Here is a 23191-nt window from a genome sequence, read left to right as displayed (position 1 = left end):
CATATTTGTATTTTGTTATTATTTCTCGTTGTAAACCTTATGGCTATCATTCTGCATTTAAAACCTTTTAAAATATGGATTTCAAATTATTTTTACAGGTATTGGTAAATCCTGTGAGAGAGGGGGCACTTAGAAAACCGAGGAGGAGGGGAACTGACAGAGGAAGTCATCCCTCCCAGTACTTGTGTTTACAGGCTCATTCTCCAGAATTATGACTCAAGACATTTTCAACATCACTGCAATGCAAGAAGTATCGAGTTCATTGGTGTTCAAAACAGTAATTTAAAAAATTCAGGTACCACTGCTATTTCTTAAGAAATTGGATCTGGCGTGTCATTTTACGATTTAAATTCTACTTTAAGCTTTGAGGTCACGTATACAAATAAGAAAATGTGCGCTTAGGAAGTCAGGTTTTATTCCCACTCAATGTCTGGTATAGTGAGCACTATGAAGCAGCTAGAAAACACACGCACACAAGGTATCAGGGGAAAAAAAATGAGGTTAACATCCTAGTGTTGATTCTTCCACGCATAAGCGTAGCCCTGGCCGGGTTCAGGGGCCTTGTGAGACAGGCGCTTCCCGGGCGAGACCTCCCAGCAGCAGGGGACGAGGGTGGCCCAGAGTCCCCCCGGGGCCTAAGCGGGACGCGGTCAGGGCGGCTGGGGTCGCTGGTCCTGGCCCAGGATAGCGGGACTAGACATTACGTGAGAGCGAGAGGACGGGAACCCGCGACCCGGCAACGGTACCCAAGGAGCTCCCAGCGCCTTCGTGCTCCCCAGCTGGGAGGGGCGGGGCGGGGTTGGGCAGGGCGAGCGCGGGCGTTGGCTGCGACGGCAGCGAGGGGGCGGAGCCGCGCGAGGCTGCGCGCTCGTCGCTTTCCTGCTCTCGGGGGCGCGCGGCGCGGGTCCGCCGGGCTGTGGGACGAGGCCGCGGCGGGACGTGAACGCCGCTGGTGACCCGGGCGAGGAGCTGGGTGCCCGGGCGGCGGCGGAGGCGTGGAGGCGGGAGGCGGGCCCTCGCTCGGCTCGGCTCGGCTCGGCTCGGCTTGGCTCAAGGCTTGGGCGCTGCGGGCTGAGGAGACAAGGCGACCGAGGTGGGCGAAGAGAGGGCGCGCGGTATCCTCTTGACGGCCGGCGGCGCCCGCGGCCCTCAGCATGTTCCGCGAGGCGAGGGTTTTCCTCCCGCCCGTGGGCTGAGGCGGCGCCGGCGGCGGCCAGGAGAAACGACATGCACCTGCCAGGCGCGGCTTAGAGGACGCGGCAGGCGGCGAGTCCCGGCCGCCCGCGGGAGGGCTTGTTTCGCCCGGACGCCGCCGCCTCCCGTCTCCCGCCGCCGCCGCGGGCCCGAGCGGAACGGCGGGGTGGGCGCCCCGACATGGCGGCCCGGAGCGCCCCGAGCTGCCACCTGCGGCTCGAGTGGGTGTACGGCTACCGGGGCCACCAGTGCCGCAACAACCTCTACTACACGGCGGCCAAGGAGATCGTGTACTTCGTGGCGGGCGTCGGCGTGGTGTACAGCCCGCGGGAGCACCGGCAGAAGTTCTACCGGGGCCACAGCGACGACATCATCAGGTACGGAGGGGCGGGGGCGGCCGCCGTCCCCTTGAGACCCGCGTGCCGAGTTTGCACTTGCCGGTCCTTCTGGGTGCCCGTGACCCGCTCCTTCAGGGCGCATCGCCCGGGAGAGAAACCCGCAGCCATCTGGTCCCGAATCCGCCCTGTTAACACCGGAGAAATGCCTTTCCCCATTTTCGCGTTCTAGAGTCTCTCCCTCTCGGTCGGTGCGGTGACACCAAGTCCGCTTATCCACTGGGCGCTCGGTTTTCTGGCTGTGTACCCTTCTTCTTCCATCAAATTTGTGAAATGTACAAAAGGTTATTTTGGTAACATTTTACTCCTTTAAATCCCTTCATTGATTTCTTATTCAACGAATTCTTAAAGCGCCCGAGGGAAGTCCTTTACCTAGTAGAGGACTGATAAAAGTCCCCTAAGCTCTAGGCTGCTCCTGGGGAGCGCGCCCAGGATGGCATCCTGGAGGGCTCTCATCTCTTGGCCATAATGATTAGTTGAGGTTTCACTGCCTGCTGTTATCAGCAGATAGAAAAGAAACCCTGGCAACCTTCAGGCAATTCATTGGACTTTAAAATGTGCACACCTATAGGCAGTTTGGGAATAGGTTTGATCCGAAGAAGGTGCTAAAAATAATTCTGATTTCCAATTCTGTTTCCTTTTCAATAAAGCAATGCTAAATAAATATACTTTCGTATTTTTAACTTAAATCACAGTTTTGTCTTCATTTTAATTCTTTTGTGGGCGGCATCTTAAAGTTGGTCCCAGTGCCTGTTTACATTTCTTTAGTGAGCAGTGTATTTGAAATGTAATTTTCAATCAGTGTCTCAGCAGAACTTTTGTGGCAAATAAAGTTAAAAGCTGCAGAAATTATTCTTGTCCATTGATGATTGTCTCAAGCACAGTGTATTTGTCGTTGATGATGGAGAATGTGTTGTAAAACATTTTGAAACTGTGTGTGTGGTGGGGGGGCGCGCACTCGCGCTTGCTTCTTCTGGGTTTTTTTAAAGAGATTCTATGATTGGATTTGGTTACTCAGTTTTATCGCTATTTTCCACAGAATTTAAATTGTGCATTTCAAATCCGGTATCATGGTTTGATGTCTTGTAGGCAAAAAACTCTGGCACTTAAATTCTGTAAATAAAGAAGATCTTCTATTTTGCATGTCTGTACATTTATGCTCTGTAAGAGGGAAAAGGAGGCCTAGGACAAACAATAGGTAGGGCAAGATGGAGTAAAGATAAGGAGACCAGAAGCTGAGATTGTGGAGTAGGAAATGAGATAGTTTTGGGTTCAGTTGTTTGTTGTTATTCACCCCAAGAGTAGAATTGACTCCAGTTCTTTGTCTTTTTCCCTGATCCTTTCCAGTTTCTCTCTTCTTTTCCGTGTGTTAGTTCCCCGACAGTTCGGGGATAGTAGCCTTATATAGTTGAAGCAGCCTTGACTGAAGCCCTCCTCCAGATATTCAGTCTCTTAGGTTCGATTCAGTAGGTGGGGTAGGTGGGTGTGAAGGATTTTGAAGTGCACGTCTATTGTTTTTACTACTTGGTAGTTGAGAGCAATATGGTATGAAGATCTTCTGAAACTAGATATGATTTATTTGATGGGGTAAATGATGTTTTGTTTATTCTTCCAGAAGTAATTTGAAGCTATATTATGTCACACTGCTTGCATTTTTATAATTGTGTTTCAGTAAACTGTAAGGAGGTGATGATTTTGCCTTCCTTTGGTATATATACATAGTTGCACAACCATATATGTAGTATCTCAACGTGTTTCAAAATTGAGATTCCTCAAATTTTTGTCATAATTGGATACTTGCTTATGATTTTATGCAAAGGATTCACCCTTAAAATAATTTATAACAATACAAAGTTTTCTTGAAAATTTCAGTGGGGTAGTAAAATCTGAATGTATCGCATCCTGAAATTGTGGCACAAATTCAGTACCGTACTAAGACTGTAACTCAGAAATAGCTCAAACTGTTTTGGAAATTTTGTTTCAGACAATAATGGTAGAGATCATTCTTGTTTGTGAACTAGATCAGGAAAATGTTCAAAGCTTTCAAATTTATTTCAATTCAATGTTTGAAATACAAATATAGTTACTACTCCAGTAATTTTTCAATTCTGTCACAGCAGAAAATGTAATATTCATAAATGTGATGGCATGGTGGAAAACTGTTGCTGTAATGTTAGCCTTATTAGTAAAAAGTATAGTTTTTATCATCTGTTTTGTTTTCATACTTGCTTGAAACTTAGGTAAAACATATTACTTGAATATAACTTAGTCTGAAGCTAAGACTGTACCAGAATGAGCAAGTCGTTGTCTTTAGGTTTTGAAAGTGTAGGTGCCATATTGGTTGTAGACTAAATAATGATCAGTGGATTACCAGTTCTGTCATCTTACTACATCTAGCATTGCCAATGGTGGTGCCACATGACTTTATCATTTTGCCTGTGTTGCATGTAGTTGTCTTACTTCTTTTTATTAGGTATGTATATATATAGTAATGTGTCCTTTAGTTATATTTATTTCAGTATTACTGACTTATGTAGAAATTAGTTTCACTGTCAGAAATAACACAGGAATTTTAGAGTCACTTTTTCTTTCTTAATGGTTTTTTTTCCTGTGTCCCAAGTTATATTGATAAAATTCTCTAGTTATTAAGTGTTTATTACAGGCTTAAGACTAAGTTATAAAATAGACTACTAGTAGTTTTAATATACGATGAACATCTGTAGCTTGGTCTATATTTTGAAACTTTTGCCAGCTGTCTTCCCAAAGGATACAGTAGCTTTTAAAATTAATTTTTCTAGATACTACCCATCAACGCATTTTTGACAAGTTTGTGCTTGAAGTAGTGAATGTTATTGATAGTTTTCAAGTCATATATCACCAATGAAGACCACTGATGGAATGTAGTTACCTTGATGCATTTTGTTACTACTTTTTTTTCCTTTAGACAAAATGAACGGTGTAGTAGCTCTTCAATTGTGGTAGGTGGTGTTTTTAAGAAAGAAAACTGATCAAGCTTCATCATAATCTAGTAAAAGTGGTTTTTAACAGCTCTGTATTTATAGTATGGAAATTTCATTTATTCAACACAAGTCAAAATTGTCTTGAAAAAGCGTTTCAGAATGTATGATGTCTCCATGGTGGATCAGTACTTTTTGTGTTTATGGGTTGAGAGTAGCAACTTTTTAAGGTCTGGCAGGAATTCCTGCAAACCTACTTGTTGTCTACTTAATGTTTCCAGATATATGGTCAATATTTCCCAAACTTGACTGAGCAACAGAATCATTTAAGGAGCTTTTTGCCAGTTTCTAGCCTTTTCATCAAATGCGCTAAGCTAGAATCCTCTAGAGCTGGATCCCAGAAATTTGTTTTTCAAACAGTGCCCCAGATGATTCTGTTTAGGAAACATGTTGCCAATCTGTATCCCAAAACATGCATGCATAGAATTCTTAAATAAGCAGTTTGAGAAATGGGTAGAAACCCTCCCCTCAAACCTGATACCAGAATTTTCTTAAGCATTGTGTAATATCTAGAAGCAATACTTCATAAAGTATTAGATAACATACAGATTTAGTAGAACGTCCCTGTGTTTAAGTAACTAGAATTGGTGACCTGAACTTTCACAGACTATTTAATAATTCTGTTCTGTAAGATTTCACTTTATGTACTTGGATATCAAAATATTTATGGTTGTTTTTCAAATACTGCATAATTTAAGAGATAAACTTAACATGTTTTCAGGCAAAGGTTGCAATTATCCAGAATAATAGTTCAAATTGTTATAAATGTACATTAAATGTATCTTTATTATTTACTTGGGGAAAAGACAAATTTTACATTTGTGTTATAATAACTTTTCCTTTATTATTTTATAGTGTCTAATATATAGATAACTAGTAAAATATATTTGGATATAAATTAAGGAAAACATGGTAAATAAATAAATTCTTTGAAGCTATTAAGAAATAATAGTTTCTTAGAAACTATTAAGAAATAAGAATAGTTTCTTAGAAACTATTAACTTACTATTCTTTCAAGGTCTTTTCACTCATCAAAGAAATATTTATTGAACATCTTTGTGTAAGGATCCCAGCTTTAAGGTATTAGGAGTTTAAGACACTATCAGTCAAGTAAAGAATCACTTAGAATACTATGTGTACTAGGGATAGCAGTATGTACATGGGCACATAACAGTTAAAGTGATGTTACCTAGTGAATAGAATACCTAAGCTGTCTGGATCTTTAAGGAAAACAGAGAAGTAGTCATCAGAAGAAATGAGTGAAGGCATAGCATTTTTTTTTTTTTTTTTTTTTTTTTTTTTTTTTTGCGGTTAGGCGGGCCTCTCACTGTTGTGGCCTCTCCCCTTGCGGAGCACAGGCTCCGGAGCACAGGCTCAGTGGCCATGGCTCACGGGCCCAGCCGCTCCGCGGCATGTGGGATCTTCCCAGACCGGGGCACGAACCCGTGTCCCCTGCATCGGCAGGCGGACTCTCAACCACTGCGCCACCAGGGAAGCCCAAGGCATAGCATTTTGAGAAGAGGTAACATCATATGCAATCGTCTTATGTTAAGAGAAAATATCTGAAAAAGTTGTTTGTACTCACTATCTTCAGTTCTTTTTCTCCCATTCAGTCTTAGCTCTGTTCTGTTTCACCCTAGCAATTCTTGTCAAGGTCACCAGTGACCTCCACAGTGCTATATCCAGTGGTCAATTCTCTGTTCTAATCTTATTTATCATCATCATTTGCCACAATTGGTTATACCCACCTTCTTAAGACACTTTTTTTTAAAGATTTTTTTTAATGTGGACCATTTTTAAAATCTTTATTGAATTTGTTACAATATCGCTTCTGTTTTATGTTTTGGTTTTTTGACCCCGAGGCATGTGGGATCTTAGCTCCCTGACCAGGCATCAAACCTGCACCCCCTGCATTGGAAAGCGAAGACTTAACCACTGGATTGCCAGGGAAGTCCCTTAAGACACTTTCTTAATTGGTGTCTGGGACACATCTTAGTGTAAAAATAGGTATTTCTTGCTTTACTTATTCTTTCAGCAAATATTTATTGAGCACCTATTAGTATTTACCAGGGACTATTTTTAGCACTAGAGTTATAGTGGTGAACCAAGCAGGTGAAATTCCCAACCCTCATGGAACCTATATCTACTGGGGGGAGATAATAAACAAGGTAAATTTCATATTTATATACATAATAAATATGTATATAGGGTGTACATATACATGTTATATATTATTTTTGTATATATAGTGTGTATATCTATCTATATCTATATAGTATGTAAAGGCTAAGAAAAAAACAGGAAAGTGAGATAGAGACTACTGGGAAGAGTTTAGATAGGTGTTTCGATAGGGTAGCCAGGAACGCCTCACCGTAAAGTATACATTTAACGCTTGAGTAGAGACTTGGAGGTGAGGGAATGTGCTGTGTGGCTATGAGGGAAGGACATTTCAGTCAAAGGGACTATCAAGTTCAAAAGCCCTGAAATGGAATGCCTCATGTGCTTGAGGAACAATATGAAAGCGTGGCTGGAGTGCAGTGAATTCACGTGAAAGTAGTAAAGAAATGAGGTCTGATGAAGTAATGGTGGTGGGAGCAGATTGTGTACGACCTTACAGGCTTTTGAGAGGATTTTAGCCTTCCCATGTGAAGGAGATTAGAAGCCATTGGAGTAATTTAATCAAATTAGTGACATAATTTGAGTTAATGGTTTAACAAGGTCACTCTGGCTCCTATTTTGATGACAGACTGAGGGAGAGGGATAGGATGGAAGCAGAGAGACCAGTTAGGGGACTGTTCTAAGACATATTGGTGGCTTGGACCAGAATGGTTACAGTGGAAGCAGTGAGAAAGGATTAGATATATTTTGAAGATAGAGGCAACCTGATTTACTGATGGACCAGGTATAAATTGTGACAGAAAAGAAAGGTCAATGGTGATTGCAGTTTTTGGCCAGAACACCTGAAAGAATAGAGTTGCCAATTACTGAATTAGCAAAGACTGTGGCAGGAGCAAATTTTCTGTTTTGGGAGAAAGGGAAGATCATGAGCTGTTTTAGAAGTGTTTTGTTTTAGATGCTAATAGACAACCAAGTGGGGTTGTACATTAGGCAGTTGAACATACATGTCTATAATCCAGGGAAGCATTCTGGGCTTTGAGTGTTATCAGCATCTAGATAGTATTTAAAGCCATGAGCCTGGATGAGACTACTGAAGGAGTGAGTATGGATAAAGAATCTGAAAAATGGATTCCCGCGGCCCTCTAACAAAGGGGAGGTGAAAAAGAACTGACAAAAAAGTGGCTAGAGAGGCAGGAAGAAGACCAAGAGAGTGTGGGGTCATGGAAGTCAAGTAAAAAGAGTTTTTCAGGGAGAGGGAAGTGATCAACTGTATCAGGTAAGGTGAGTAGAGCTTCACATTAGTGGAGATGTTGGCTGTTTTGCAATAATTACATTGTAGTCACGAGACTGTCCAGGAGACTGTGTATGTTCAGGTGATCAGGGAACAAAGAAAGACGTCATCAAAATGAGTCATGTCATTATTAGTGTGCAAAACTGGCCTCCTTGAAGATTTGCTCCAGCAGCTTCTAGTTTGCTTGGTTATTTAAAAAGTGGCACATGGGTGGCAGCTCTAGATCCCTGCTGTTCAAAGATGTGGTCCTTAGACCAGCAACTTCAGCATCACTTGGTAGCTTGTTCGAAATGCAGGTCTCAAACCCTACGCCAGGCCTACTGGATTAGACTCTGAATTTTAACAACGTTCTCAGGTAATGTTTTGGGTTTAAAATATTAAAGTTGTGGGTATTAATATCAAAGTTTGAAAAGCACACTCTTGATCAGTGGTTTTCAAAGTGTGGTCCTTTAACCAGCAGCATTAGCATCACCTGCTAATGCTAGCATTAGCACCTAACTAGGTGTTAGAAATGCAAATTCTTGAGCTTCACCCCAGACCAAATCAGAAAATCTAGATGGGGGCCCAGCAGTCTACTTTAATCACCTACATGTGATATTGATATATTCTAAAGTTTGAAAACCATTACTCTAGATTCTTGATTTTCAAACCTGGCTGCATATTAGAATCACTTGGAGAGTTAAAGCAAACATAATAAAACATAATAAAACCACCAGCGGCTGAGTCTCATCCCTAGAAATTTCAATTTAATTTATTTAGGGTGGGTCTCAGGTATAGTTTCTTTGTTGCTGTTTGCTTCTGTTTTTAAGCTTCCTAGATGATTCCAATAAGCAGCCAGGGTGGAAAACCACTGCTCTAGATATAGAAGTAATCCATGGTAGTGGGCTGGGAAGTCAAACTCAAAAAACTCAGGGCCTACCCAAATTTATTCATTTATTATTATGCATTATATCACAATATTGATCATTTGCCAAGTATTGAGACCCCTTTAAAAATTTGGTCCTATTACCTAAGGTCCATTTGGAGATTTTTTATCAAAAAAAGCAACCCTTTGTATTGTTTTCCATTAATGGATCTGCCCAGTGTCATCAGTGGCTGAAAACATGAAAAGACAGATACCTTGCATCATCAGTCCAGAAAAATGCTTACTCACTGGGGACCTGGAAGGTTCACTTAATGGGCAAAATTATGTGCATCCTGGATGGTACCAACTGAAGTGTAACTCCATGCCCCAGGTGTTGATTTCAGCAGACTCATAGATCAGTTGTAGTGGGTTTGGGTCAATGATTTGGACCATGGAAAGCCCAAGATTGTCCATTAATAAATTTCCATTTTGGAGCCAGGATCTGCAGTCAGAAATAGACCAAATATCCAATATGTTAATATTTGAAGAAGCATCTAAACGCCCCTCAGAAGGACAGATCATCCCCCCTGGACATATTCACAAGGACGGTTGAAATAGCACCCTAGATTCATGTCCAATGAGGGCGAGGTAGCTGAGACTGCATGTTGCCACTGACAGCTGACTGGCTTCTCTTTAGGCCAGCAAGTGTCCTCCATTGTGTCTTCAGTATGAATCAGTATTCTGGAACAGTATAAGGACTGGCAAGGGGTTACACCTAGCCAGTGTAAACAAGCTGCCTTGGCTGCAGTGGTATCTATTCTAATTATAAGGTGGCACATGGTACCACCATATTGGCCAAAGACAGCAAGAAGTTGTATGAAAGGCTTAATAGCTCCTGGATTTCCTGTCTACAATATCACCCTCTGTGTATTGGATTATTAAAAGATCAAGGGAAATATAGTGCCCACCTTACAACACTGGCATGCATATCCATCTGAATTAGTAAGCATGGCGGAAAAATACTAAAAAATTCTTGGAATGAGGGGATAGGCAATGGGACTGAAGATGGACATTGGACCCTGGATCTAGCTGTTTTTGAGGCCACAGGCAGGCTCAATTCATCATAACACCACTAAATTCTAAAAAAAATTTTGTTTTGGGATGGGTGGCTCATAATGCTGGATTGGCTAATAAGAGGTTGTGATTGTAGGAGGTGTTAACTCATTTCACTCTAAAAGTTCCCTTGTTCTTCACAATCAGGGAGAGATACCTGATTTTACTTTAATACAGAGGCTGGGGATATAGAAACAAAGCAAAGAGGTTGGATGTGAGGTAAGAATTCTGGATTGTATCATTGCCAAGGTATAGATGGGTGTTCAACCTCTTAATGGAGCCCAAGAAAGGGAGAGGTCATAGTCATGGGTGCTGGAAACATGGAATGTGTGGCAGAACAGGAGCACCAAATTGAACTTAAAGGCCCAGAAATAAATTTTTGTTAAGAGAAGTGTATATAACCTGTTCCTCAGATCAGTTAGAAGAACTGAGATGCACGGTTGCCATAGGTCTCTTTGTTGAGGAAATCCTGCTGCTCTTTCTGTTCCTGGGAATCACGTACCTATTTCACCTCCCAACCAAAGAGGACATTCATTCTTTATCTTTTTTTCATTACTATGAGAGGACTTTCTTTCCTGGTCAGGAATACAGTACTAGACACTACTGCCTCTGGTGTGGAAGCTCACATTACATATTCATTTCAATCTATGGAGAGTAATGACAATTGCCACAGGCAGTTACTCCTAAAAATTTTGCAATTTTTACTCAGTATGATGTTGCTTGTGATAATATTAAATTAGCCACAAGATGATGGTGTAACCAGGTCTAACCACCTCAGTGTCCATATTTTTACAGATATTAAGGTTGATCAGGAAGCAGGGTATAATTCCCAATTAAGAGTGGAAAGTGGAAGGCTATTTTAAGTCTTAGAACATAGGTGATAACTAATTACAGAGTCCACAGACTGGTCATCATTACCTGGTTGCAGTATGACTTTTCTAATTATTAGTTAACCCGTGGACAATGTATATAACACACAAAGCACCATAGAGGGTGGCACTACTAACATGGTGAGAAGTTTTACCTGGAGTCTGGATATTAGATTTAGATTGCAAGTTGACATGCACCTGCAAAAGACAATTTTTGCAGCATACAAAGAGACCATGTAGGAGTCTGAAATTGACATAATAGGGAATATGAGAGGTTTGGTAGGCCCCCTCTTAGAGGGTGGTTATTATATTTTAAAAATTATTGATACATATTTATAATAGAAAATAGAAAAATATAGAAAAAGGAGAAAAAAATTTACCCACAGTCTTGTAATCTAGAGATATTACTATTGTGTTTTAGATTATTTCTTTTGAAGTCTTTATGATACATGTATCATAAGACTTTAAGACTTTATATTTTTAGAGCAGTTTTAGGTTTACAGCAAAACTCAGAGGAAAGTACAGATTTCCTGTATTCTGCTGCCCCCACACATGCATTACCCCACACATGCATTGCCTCCCCATTGTCAACATCATTCACTAGAATGGTACATTTTATCCAAAGATGAACCTATATTGACATATCATAATCACTCAAAGTTTATAGTTTACCTTAGGGTTCACTCTTGGTGTTGTACATTCTGTGGGATTGAACAAATGTTTAATGACATATATCCATCATTATCGTATCGTACAGAGTATTTTCACTGCTCTAAAAATCCTCTGCTCTGCCTGTTCACATGCTGCCCCTCCCTGCAACAACTGATGGTTTTTTCCTTTTTGAAAATTGGAGTGTAATTGCTTTACAATGTTGTATTAGTTTCTGCTCTACAGTGAAGTGAAGAAGCTATATGTATACATATATCCCCTGCCTCTTGGACCTCCCTCCCACCCCCGCATTCCACCTATCTAGGTCATCACAGAGCACCGAGCAGAGCTTCCTGTGCTTTATAGCAGGTTCCCACTAGCTATCTATTTTACGCATGGTAGTGTATATAATTACTGACTCTGTAGTTTTGCCTCTTCCAGAATGTCATATGGTTGGAGTCATATAGTATGTAGCCTTTTCAGATGGCCTTCTCTCACTTAGTAATATGTATTTATAGTTCCTCCATGCCTTTTCTTCGCTTGATAGTTCATTTCTTTAGTGCTGAATAATATTGTATTGTCTGGATTGACAATTGTCTTTGACATTGTCTTTCACAGAGTAGAAGTTTTTTATTTTAATGAAGTCCAGCTTATCAGTTATTTCTTTCATGGATCCTGTGTTTGATGTTATAACTAAAAAGGCATCACCAAAACCAAGGTCATCTAGGTTTTCTCCTATGTTTTCCAGGAATTTTACAGTTTTAGTTAGGTCTCTGATTCATTTTGAGTTAATTTTTGTGAAAGGTATAAGGTCTCTGTCTAGATTCACTTTTTACATGTAGATGTCCAGTTGTTCCAGCACTAGTTGTTGAAGGAGACTATCTTTGCTCCATTGTATTGCCTTTGCTCCTTTGTCAAAGATCAGTTGATTATATTTATAGGGGTCTATTTCTGGGCTCTGTATTCTGTTCCATTGATAAATTTTGTCTACTCTTTTGCAAATACCATATTGTCTTTTTTTTCCTTCTAATTTTATTAAGTTTTATTTATCTTATAAGTGGAAGTTTGTGTCTTTTGATCACCTTCATCCAATTCCCCCACCCACCCACCCCGCCTCTGGTAACCAGAAATTTGATCTCTTTTTCTGTGAGTTTGTTTGTTTTTGAAGTATAATTGACCTGCAATACTATGTTAGTTTCTATTACACAACATAGTGATTTGATATTTCTGTACATTTCAAAATGATCACCATGATAAGTCTAGTTAATATGTGTCACCATACAAAGATACTACATGGTTATTGACTATATTCCCCACACTGTACATAGCATTCTATGCATGTGTGTGTGTGCGTGCGTGTATGTATGATTACTTGAAGTTACTGATCTCTTAAGTTCAAACTCATTTTAACAACCCTGCATTTTTACCCTCCCCCCACATGTTTACTGTTTTTGACATCATATTTTACATCTTTTGTTTTATATCTTTTGTGTATCCCTTAACTGCTTATTGCAGATATAGATGATTTTATGACTTTTGTCTTTTAATCTTCTTACTATGGCTGATTTACTACCTTTACCGTATATTTGTCTTTACCAGTGAGATTTTTTCCTTTCACAATTTTCATCTTTCTAGTTGTAGCCTTTTCTTTTTCACTTAGAGTTATCCCTTTAACATTTCTTGTAAAGCTGGTTTAGTGGTGCTGAACTCTTTTAGCTTTTGCTTGTCCATAAAACTTTTGGTCTCTCCATAAAATCTGAATGCAAGCTTTACCAGGTCGAGTATACTTGGTTGTAGATTTATCCCTTTCATCACTTTAAATATATCATGCCACTCCCTCCTGGCCTACAGAGTTTCTGCTGAAAGGTCAGCTGATAGCCTTATGGGAGTTCCCTTGTACATAAATTGCTACTTTTCCCATGCTTGTTTTAGCATTCTCTATCTTTAAGTTTTATGTCTTGGTGTGGTCCTCTTTGGATTGATTCTGTGTGGGGCTTTCTGTGCTTCCTGTACCTGGATGTCTGTTTCCTTCTCCAGGTTAGGGAAGTTTTGAGCGATTATATCTTCAAATATGTTCCCTGCCACTTTCTCTCTTTCTTCTTCTGGGACCCCTATAATTCAAATGTTAGTGTGCTTGATGTCTCAGAGGTCTCTTAAGCTGACCTCATTTCTTTTTATTCTTTCTTCTGTTCAGCTTAAGTGATTTCCACTACTTTGTCTGCCAGCTCACAGATCCATTCCACTGTATCATTTAACCTACTGTTGATTCCTTCTAGTGTATTTTTCCATTTCAGTTATTGTATTCTTCAGCTCTGCTTGGTTTTTCTTTATATTTTTAAACTCTTTGTTAGAAACTTTTAACTTCTCACTCTGTTCACCCAGTCACTACTTTGAACTCTCTATAAAGTAAATTGCCTATTTCCCATCACTTAGTTCTTCTGCACCCCAACAGCACAATTCCCCCTGGTCACCAGAGCTGTATGCTCTAGCGGTGCCCGCTGTGTGGGCTGTGTGGGTCCTTGTCTTGTGGCATGCTGACTACTATGGGAGTCTGGTAGGTGTGGCTGGCCCACACTCCAGTTAGTTGCCAGGCACTGCCTTGTGTAGAGGATGCTGGCCACTGGTGGGCAGGTCTGGGTCATGAGGCTGCTGACTGTGGCCCGGTGGTCCTGGGGCTAGTGCTAGCCCACTGGTGGTTGGAGCTGGGTTCTGGGGTGGGTACGATGCTGGAGTCTTCCAGATATAGTGTCGGCCTGCAGGTGGGTGGGGCCGGTTCCAGACATAGCTGGCTGCAGGGTCTGGGGTGTCCCAAAGCTTGTGTTGGTCCACTGGTGAGAGGAGCTAGATCCTGGGACAGCTGGCTGAGGGGTCCAGAGTGTCTTGGAGCTGGTATCAGTCAGCTGGTGGCAGGGCTAGGTCCTTGGGTCTCTGGCTGCAAGGCCTAGGGGTTGCAGAGCTGGTGTCGGCCTGCTGCTGGGTGGGGCAGAGGCCCAGGGGATTCCAGGGCTAGTGCCTGTTCACTGGTGGGCAGAGCTGGGGGTCCCAGAGTTTGTGTTTCTGCCCACTGGTGGCTGGGGCCGGGGCCCAGGGTATCCTGGGACTGTTGCCTATCCTCCGGTGGGTGAGGCTCGTTCTGGGGCTAGTGCTGCCTACTGGTGTGCATGGCTGGGTCCCGGGCCCTCTGGTGAACAGCGTTGGGTCCCAGGGTGACTGTGGCTCAGGGGACCTTAAGGCAGCAAGCCTGCTGGTGGATGGGGCTGTGTCTCCGCGCAGCTAGTTACTTGGCCTGAGGCAAGTATTGGTGCTGAAAGGCTAGTGGGTAGGGTTGGGTCCTGGCACTAATAAGCTAGAAGGAGGGTTCAAAAATGGTGTTTGCCAGCACCAGCGTCCATGTAGTAGAACAGGCTCCCCCAAATGACTACTACCTTTGTCTTGTCCCCAGGATAAGCTCCAGTTGCCTTCTGCCTCTCTGGGAGGCTCTCCAAGATCAGTAGGTCAATCTGACCCAGGCTTCTTTCAAATTATTGCTTGTGCCCTGGGTCCTCCTGAAGTGTGTGCGATTTTGTGTGTGCCCTTTAAGAGTGGAGTCTCTTCCCACAACCCTCTGGCTCTCCCAAAAGTAAGCCCCACTAGCCTTCAAAGCCAACGTTCTGGGGGCTCATCTTCCCAGTGCAGAAGCCCCTAGGCCGGGGAGCCTGATATGGTGCTCAGACCACTGGCTCCTTGGGCTGCACCTCTGCAGTTGTAATTTTCCTCCTGTTTGTGGGTCATCCACCTGGGAGTGTGGATCTTGACTATGCCACATCTCTACCTTTCCTACTCATCTCATTGTGGTTCCTTCATTGTATATTTAGTTGTAGTAGATCTTTTCTGCTAGCATTCCCTTTTTTCTCATCAATAGTTTCTGTGTAAATAGTTGTAATTTTGGTGTGCCATGGGAGGAGGTGAGCTCAGGGTCTTCTGACTCTGCCATCTTGGCCACTCCCCCAGTACCATACCGTCTTGATTACTATAGCTTCATAGTAAGTCTTGAAGTTGGGTAGTGTCAGTCTTCCAACTTTGTTTTTCCTCTTCAATATTGTGTTGGCTTTTCTGGGTCTTTTGCCTCTCTATGTCAACTTTAGAATCAGTTTGTTGATATCCATAAAATAACCTGCTGGGATTTTGATTGAGATTGCATTGTTGGTTCACAACCTCAGGGGTTCCCTGGGTGAAATTCTAAACTGGCCCACATACATAGAGGACAAGGAGGGACTGAAGAAAGGCAGACCACTCCAGTTTGGAAGGTGGCAGTTTTAATAAACAAGGGAACTTACATACAAGGCATGTCTTGGGCAGCTGCATGACAAGTAGATCTCTGTAACCACCCGCCAGAATCTTAAGCATTTATCTAGAGACCTTAATGGGGTTCAGTCATGCATATAGTCCAGATGGTCTCAATAGCACATTATGTTCTCAAGATTGTGTCCTTGAAGTGGCTCCTTGTATGAGAACAGTGTGGGCAGAATGAACATCCCACGGAGAGGGTAAGGAGCCTCTGATTGCCTGGGTCCATTTCTCAGGTCAACCAGTGGTCATGTCCTCTCAATGACCTCCTCCAGCATGCAGATAAGTTGGGAAGAACTGAGATCTTGGCGGTACTGAGTCTTCCTATCCATGAACATAGAATATCTCTTCATTTATTTGGTTCTTCTTTGACTTCATTCATCAGAGTTTTGTGGTTTTCCTCATATAGGTTTTGTATCTATTTTTTTAGATTTATACCTAAGTATTTCAATTTTTGGTGCTAATGTAATGGTACTGCATTTAAAAATTTTTTTTTTTTTTTTTGCGGTATGTGGGCCTCTCACTGTTGTGGCCTCTCCTGTTGCGGAGCACAGGCTCCGGACGCGCAGGCTCAGTGGCCATGGCTCACGTGCCCAGCCGCTCTGCGGCATGTGGGATCTTTCCGAACCGGGGCATGAACCTGTGTCCCCTGCATCGGCAGGCGGACTCTTAACTACTGTGCCACCAGGGAAGCCCGTTTATTTTTTATATAGCAGGATCTTATTAGTTATCTACTTTATACATATTAGTGTATATATATCAATCCCAGTGTCACAATTCATCCCACCACCATGACCACCACCACCCCCACTTCCTCCACTTGGTGTTCATACGTTTGTTCTCTACATCTGTGTCTCTATTTCTGCCTTGCAAACTGGTTCATCTGTACCATTTTTCTAGATTACACACATGCATTAATATATGATATTTGTTTTTCTCTTTCTGACTTACTTCACTCTGTATGAAAGTCTCTAGGTCCATCCACGTATCTACAAATGACCCAATTTTGTTCCTTTTTATGGCTGAGTAATACTCCATTGTATATATGTACCACATCTTCTTTATCCATTCGTCTGTTGATGGGCATTTAGGTTGCTTCTATGACCTGGCTATTGTAAATAGTGCTGCCACGAACATTGGGGTGCATGTGTCTTTTTGAATTATGGTTTTCTCTGGGTATATGCCCAGTAGTGGGATTGCTGGATCATATGATAATTCTATTTTTAGTTTTTTAAGGAACCTCCATACTGTTCTCTGTAGTGGCTGTATCAATTTACATTCCCACAAACACTGCAAGTGGGTTCCCTTTCCTCCACACCCTCTCCAGCATTTGCTGCTTGTAGATTTTCTGATGATGCCCATTCTAACTGGTGTGAGTTGATACCTCATTGTAGTTTTGATTTGCATTTCTCTAATAATTAGTGATGTTGAGCAGCTTTTCATGTGCCTCTTGGCCATCTGTATGTCTTCTTTGGAGAGATGTCTATTTAGGTCTTCCGCCCATTTTTTGATTGGGTTGTTTGTTTTTTTTTAAGATTAAGCTGCATGAGCTTTTGCTATATTTTGGAGATTAATCCTTTGTCCATTGATTCGTTTGCAAATATTTTCTCCCATTCTGAGGGTTGTCTTTTCGTCTTGTTTATGGTTTCCTTTGCTGTGCAAAAGCTTTTAAGTTTCATTAAGTCCCATTTGTTTGTTTGTTTTTATTTCCATTACTCTAGGAGGTGGGTCAAAAAAGATCTTGCTGTGATTTATGTCGAAGAGTGTTCTTCCTATGTTTTCCTCTAAGAATTGTATAGTGCCCGGTCTTACATTTAGGTCTCTAATCCATTTTGAGTTTATTTTTGTGTATGGTGTTAGGGAGTGTTCTAATTTCATTCTTTTACATGTAGCTGTCCAGTTTTCCCAGCACCACTTATTGACGAGACTGTCTTTTCTCCATTGTATATCCTTGCTTCCTTTGTCATAACTTAGTTGACCATAGGTGCGTGGGTTTATCTCTGGGCTTTCTATCCTGTTTCATTGATCTATGTTTCTGTTTTTTTGCCAGTACCATACTGTCTTGATCACTGTAGCTTTGTAGTATAGCCTGAAATCGGAGTCTGATTCCTCAAGCTCTGTTTTTTTCCCTCAAGATTGCTTTTGCTATTCGGGGTCTTTTGTGTCTCCATACAAATTTTAAGATTTTTTGTTCTAGTTCTGTGAAAAATGCCATTGGTAATTTGATAGGGATTGCATTGAATCTGTAGATTGCTTTGGGTAGTATAGTCATTTTAACAATATTGATTCTTCCAATCCAAGAACATGGTATATCTCTCCATCTGTTTGTGTCATCTTTGATTTCTTTCACCAGTGTCTTATAGTTTTCTTAGTACAGGCCTTTTACCTCCTTAGGTAGGTTTATTCCTAGGTATTTTATTCTTTTTGTTACAGTGGTGAATGGGATTGTTTCCTTAATTTCTCTTTCTAATCTTTCATTATTAGTGTATTGGTATGCAAGAGATTTCTGTGCATTAATTTTGTATCCTGCAACTTTACCAGATTCATTGATTAGCTCTAGTATTTTTCTGGTGGCATTTTTAGGATTCTCTATGTACAGCATCATGTCATCTGCAAACAGTGACAGTTTTACTTCTTCCTTTCCAGTTTGGATTCCTTTTATTTCTTTTTCTTCTGTGATTGCCGTGGCTAGGACTTCCAAAACTATGTTGAATAATAGTGGTGGGAGTGGACATCCTTGTCTTGTTCCTGATCTTAGAGGAAATGCTTTCAGTTTTTCACTATTGAGAATGATGTTTGCCGTGGATTTGTCATATATGGCCTTTATTATGTTGAGGTATGTTCCCTCTGCCCACTTTCTGGAGAGTTTTTATCATAAACTGGTGTTGAATTTTGTCAGAAGCTTTTTCTGCATCTGTTGAGATGATCATATGGTTTTTATTCTTCAATTTTCTAATATGGTGTATCACATTGAGTGATTTGCATATATTGAAGAATCCTTGCATCCCTGGGCTAAATCCCCCTTGATCATGGTGTATGATCCTTTTAATGTGTTGTTGGATTCTGTTTGCTAGTATTTTGTTGAGGATTTTTGCATCCATATTCATCAGTGATACTGGTCTGTAATTTTCTTTTTTTGTAGTATCTCTGTCTGGTATTGGTATCAGGGTGATGGTGGCTTTGTAAAATAAGTTTGGGAGTGTTCCTGCCTCTGCAATTTTTTGGAAGAGTTTGAGAAAGATGGGTGTTAGCCCCTCTCTAAATGTTTGATAGAATTCACCTGTGAAGCCATCTGGTCCTGGACTTTTGTTTGTTGGAAGATTTTAAATCACAGTTTCAATTTCATTACTTGTGATTGGTCTTTTCATATTTTCTGTTTCCTCCTGGTTCACCCTTGGTAAGTTTTACCTTTCTAAGAATTTGTCCGTTTCTTCCAGGTTGTCCATTTTATTGGCATAGAGTTGCTTGTAGGAGTCTCTTTGGATGCTTTGTATTTCTGCAGTGTCTGTTGTAACTTCTCCTGTTTCATTTCTAATTTTATTGATTTGAGTCCTCTCCATCTTTTTCTTGATGAGTCTGGTTAAAGTTTTATCAATTTTATGTTCTCAAAGAACCACCTTTTAGTTTTTATTGATCTTTGCTCTTGTTTTCATTGTTTCTATTTCATTTATTTCTGCTCTGATCTTTATGATTTCTTTCCTTCTACTAACTTTGGGTTTTGTTTGTTCTTCTTTCTCTAGTTCCTTTAGGTGTAAGGTTAGATTGTTTAGTTGAGATTTTTCTTGTTTCTTGAGGTAGGGTTGTATTGCTATAAACCTCCCTCTTAGAACTGCTTTTGCTGCATCCCATAGGTTTTGGATCATCATGTTTTCGTTGTCATTTGTCTCTAGGTATTTTTTGATTTCCTCTTTGATTTCTTCAGTGATCTCTTGGTTATTTAGTAACGTATTGTTTAGCCTTCATGTGTTTGTGTTTTTTATGTTTTTTTCCAAGTAATTAATTGCTAATCTCATAGCATTGTAGTCAAAAAGATGCTTGATATGATTTCAGTTTTCTTAAATTTAGTGAGGCTTGATTTGTGACCCAAGATATGATCTATCCTGGAATGTGTCGTGTGCACTTGAGAAGAAAGTGTAATCTGTTTTTGGATGGACTGTCCTATAATTATCAGTTAAATCTGTCTAGTCTATTGTGTCCTTTAAAGCTTGTGTTTCCTTATTAAGTTTCTGTCTGGATGATCTGTCCATTGGTGTAAGTGAGGTGTTAAAGTCCCCTACTATTATTGTTTTACTGTCGATTTCCTCTTCTATAGCTCTTAGCATTTGCCTTATGTATTGAGGTGCTCCTGTGTTGGGTGCATATATATTTATAATTGTTATATCTTCTTCTTGGCTTGATCCCTTGATCATTATGTAGTGTCCTTCCTTGTCTCTTGTAACATTCTTTATTTTAAAGTCTATTTTATCTGATATGAGTAACTACTCCAGCTTTCTTTTGATTTCCATTTGCATGGAATATCTTTTTCCATCCCCTCACTTTCATTCTGTATGTGTCCCTAGGTCTGAAGTGGGTCTCCTGTAGACAGCATATATATGCGTCTTGTTTTTGTATCCATTCAGCAAGCCTCTGTCTTTTGGTTGGAGCATTTAATCCATTTACGTTTAAGGTAATTATCGATATGTATGTTCCTATGACCATTTTCTTAATTGTTTTGGGTTTGTTTTTGTAGGTCCTTTTCTTCTCTTGTGTTTCCCCCTTAGAGAAGAGATTCCTTTAGCATTTTTTGTAGAGCTGGTTTTGTGGTGCTGAATTCTCTTAGCTTTTGCTTGTCTGTAAAGCCTTTGATTTCTCCATCAACTCTGAATGAGATCCTTGCCAGGTAGAGTAATCTTGCTTGTAGATTATTCCCTTTCATCACTTTAGATAAATCATGCCACTCCCTTCTGGCTTGTAGAGTTTCCACTGAGAAATCAGCTGTTGTATGTTATTTGTCATTTTTGTACGACAAATGTATGTTTGTATGTTATTTGTCATATGTTGTATGTTATTGTATGTTATTTGTCATTTTTCCCTTGTTGCTTTTAATAATTTTTCCTTGTCTTTAATTTTTGTCAGTTTGATTACTATGTGTCTCTGCATGTCTCTCTTTGGGTTTATCCTGCCTGGGACTCTCTGCACTTCCTGGACTTGGGTAGCTATTTCCTTTCCCATGTTAGTGAAGTTTTCGACTAATCTCTTCACATATTTTCTCGGGTCCTTTCTCTCTCTCTTCTCCTTCTGGGACCCCTATAATGTGAATGTTTGTGTGTTTAATGTTGTTCCAGAGGTCTCTTAAGCTGTCTTCATTTCTTTTCATTCTTTTTTCTTTCTCCTTTTCCAGGGCAGTGAATTCCACCATTCTATCTTCCAGGTCACGTATCTATTCTGCCTCAGTTATTTTGCTATTGATTCCTTCTAGTGTATTTTTCATTTCAGTTACTGTTCATCTCTGTTTGTTTGTTCTTTAATTCTTCTAGGTGTTTGTTCTTTAATTCTTCTAGGTCTTTGTTAAACATTTCTTGCATCTTCTCGGTCTTTTCCTCCATTCTTTTTCCAAGGTCCTGGATCATCTTCACTGTCATTATTCTGAGTTCTTTTTTCTGGAAGGTTGCCTATCTCCACTTCATTTAGTTGTTTTTCTGGGGTTTTATCTTGTTCCTTCATCTAGGACATAGTCCTCTACCTTTTCATTTTGTCTGTCTTTCTGTGATTGTGGTTTTCGTTCCACAGGCTGCAGAATTGTAGTTCTTCTTGCTTCTGCTGTCTGCCTTCTGGTGGATGAGGCTCTCTAAGAGGCTTGTGCAAGCTTCTTGATGGGAGGGGTGTTGGTGGGTAGAGCTGGGTGTTGCTCTGTTGGGCAGAGCTCAGTAAAACTTTAATCCACTTGTCTGCTGATGGGTGTGGCTGGGTTCCCTCCCTGCTGGTTGTTTGGCCTGAGGTGACCCAGCCCTGGAGCCTACCCCCTCTTTGGTGGGGCTAATGGCAGACTCTGGGCAGGCTCACGCCAAGGAGTACTTTCCAGAAGTTATGCTGCCAGTGTCCTTGTCCCTGCAGTGCACCACAGCCGCCCCCCACCTCTGCAGGAGACCCTCCAACACTAGAAAGTAGGTTCGGTTCAGTCTCTCATGGGTTCACTGCTCCCTTCCCTGGGTCCTGATGCACACACTACTTTGTGTGTGTCCTCCAAGAGTGGAGTCCCTGCTTCCCCCAGTCCTGTCGAAGTCCTGCAATCAAATCCCACCAACCTTCAAAGTCTGATTCTCTAGGAATTCCCCCTCCTGTTGCTGGACCTCCAGGTTGGGAAGCCTGACATGGGGCTCAGAACCTTCAGTGCAGTGGATGGACCTCTGTGGTATAAATGTTCTCCAGTTTGTGAGTCACCCACCTAGCAGCCATGGGATTTGATTTTATTGTGGTTGCGCCCCTCTTACCATCTCATTGCAGCTTCTCCCCTGTCCTTGGATGTGGGGCATGTTTTTCATTAATTCCAGTGTCCTCCTGTTGATGATTGTTCAGCAGTTAGTTGTGATTCCAGTGCTCTCACAAGAGGGAGGCTGGTATTGCATTTTAAATTTCAAATTCCATTTGTTCACTCTCAGTGTATAGGATAGCAGTTAACTTTGTATATTAACTTTGTATCCTGCAACCATGCTATAGTTGCTTTTTAGTTCCAGAAATTCTTTTGGCCGATCCTTTTGCATTTTTTTTACATAGATATCATGTCATCTGCGAACAAAGACTGTTTTATTCTTCCTTCCCAGTTGGTATACGTTTTATTTCCTTTTCTTGCATTATTGCATTAACAAGGCCTTCTAGCACAGTATTGAAAAGGAGTGGTAAAAGGGGGCATTCATGACTTGCACCTGATCTTTGTGGGAAAGAGTTTCTCACCATGAAATATGATGTTAGCTGGGGGGTTTTTGTAGATATGCTTCATAAGGTTGATGCGAAGTTCTCCTGTATTCCTGGTTTCCCTTGAGTTTTTATCATGAATGGGTATTGGCATTTGTCAGAGGCCTTTTCTGCATCTGTTGATATGATTGTGTGATTTTTATTTTAGTCCATCGATATGATGGACCACATCAATTGATTTTTTAATCATACCTGGGATAAATTCCACATAGTTGTGGTGTATAATTCTTTTTATACTTTTTAAAATTCGATTTGCTAATATTTTTTTGAAGATTTTTGCATCTATGTTTATGAGAGATACTAACGTGTAGTTTTCTTTTCTTGTGATGTCTTTATCTGGTTTTAGTATTAGGGTAATGCTGGCCACATAAAATGAGTTAGGAAGCATTCCCTCTGCTTTTGTTCTCTGAAAGAGGTTGTAGAGA

General features: G+C 41.0%; 1 protein-coding gene across 2 annotated transcripts in view; it reads left to right on the top strand.

The window, feature by feature from the left end:
• Positions 1-1374: 1374 nt before the first annotated feature.
• Positions 1375-23191, top strand: part of EML5 (EMAP like 5) — a gene marked incomplete at both ends in the record, with an annotated part of 162265 nt that continues 140448 nt past the window's right edge. For both annotated transcript variants that reach the window (XM_079700244.1, XM_079700243.1), the window contains one exon: positions 1375-1571. In XM_079700244.1, coding sequence (XP_079556370.1) covers positions 1375-1571 — 197 coding nt within the window. The remainder of the gene's footprint in view (positions 1572-23191) is intronic.

Source organism: Hyperoodon ampullatus (assembly GCF_949752795.1).
Source record: "Hyperoodon ampullatus genome assembly, chromosome: 3".
In the NCBI taxonomy this organism is placed as follows: domain Eukaryota; kingdom Metazoa; phylum Chordata; class Mammalia; order Artiodactyla; family Ziphiidae; genus Hyperoodon; species Hyperoodon ampullatus.
Note: the sequence above shows the minus strand (reverse complement) of the source record. Positions and strands in the feature narration are given on the sequence as shown.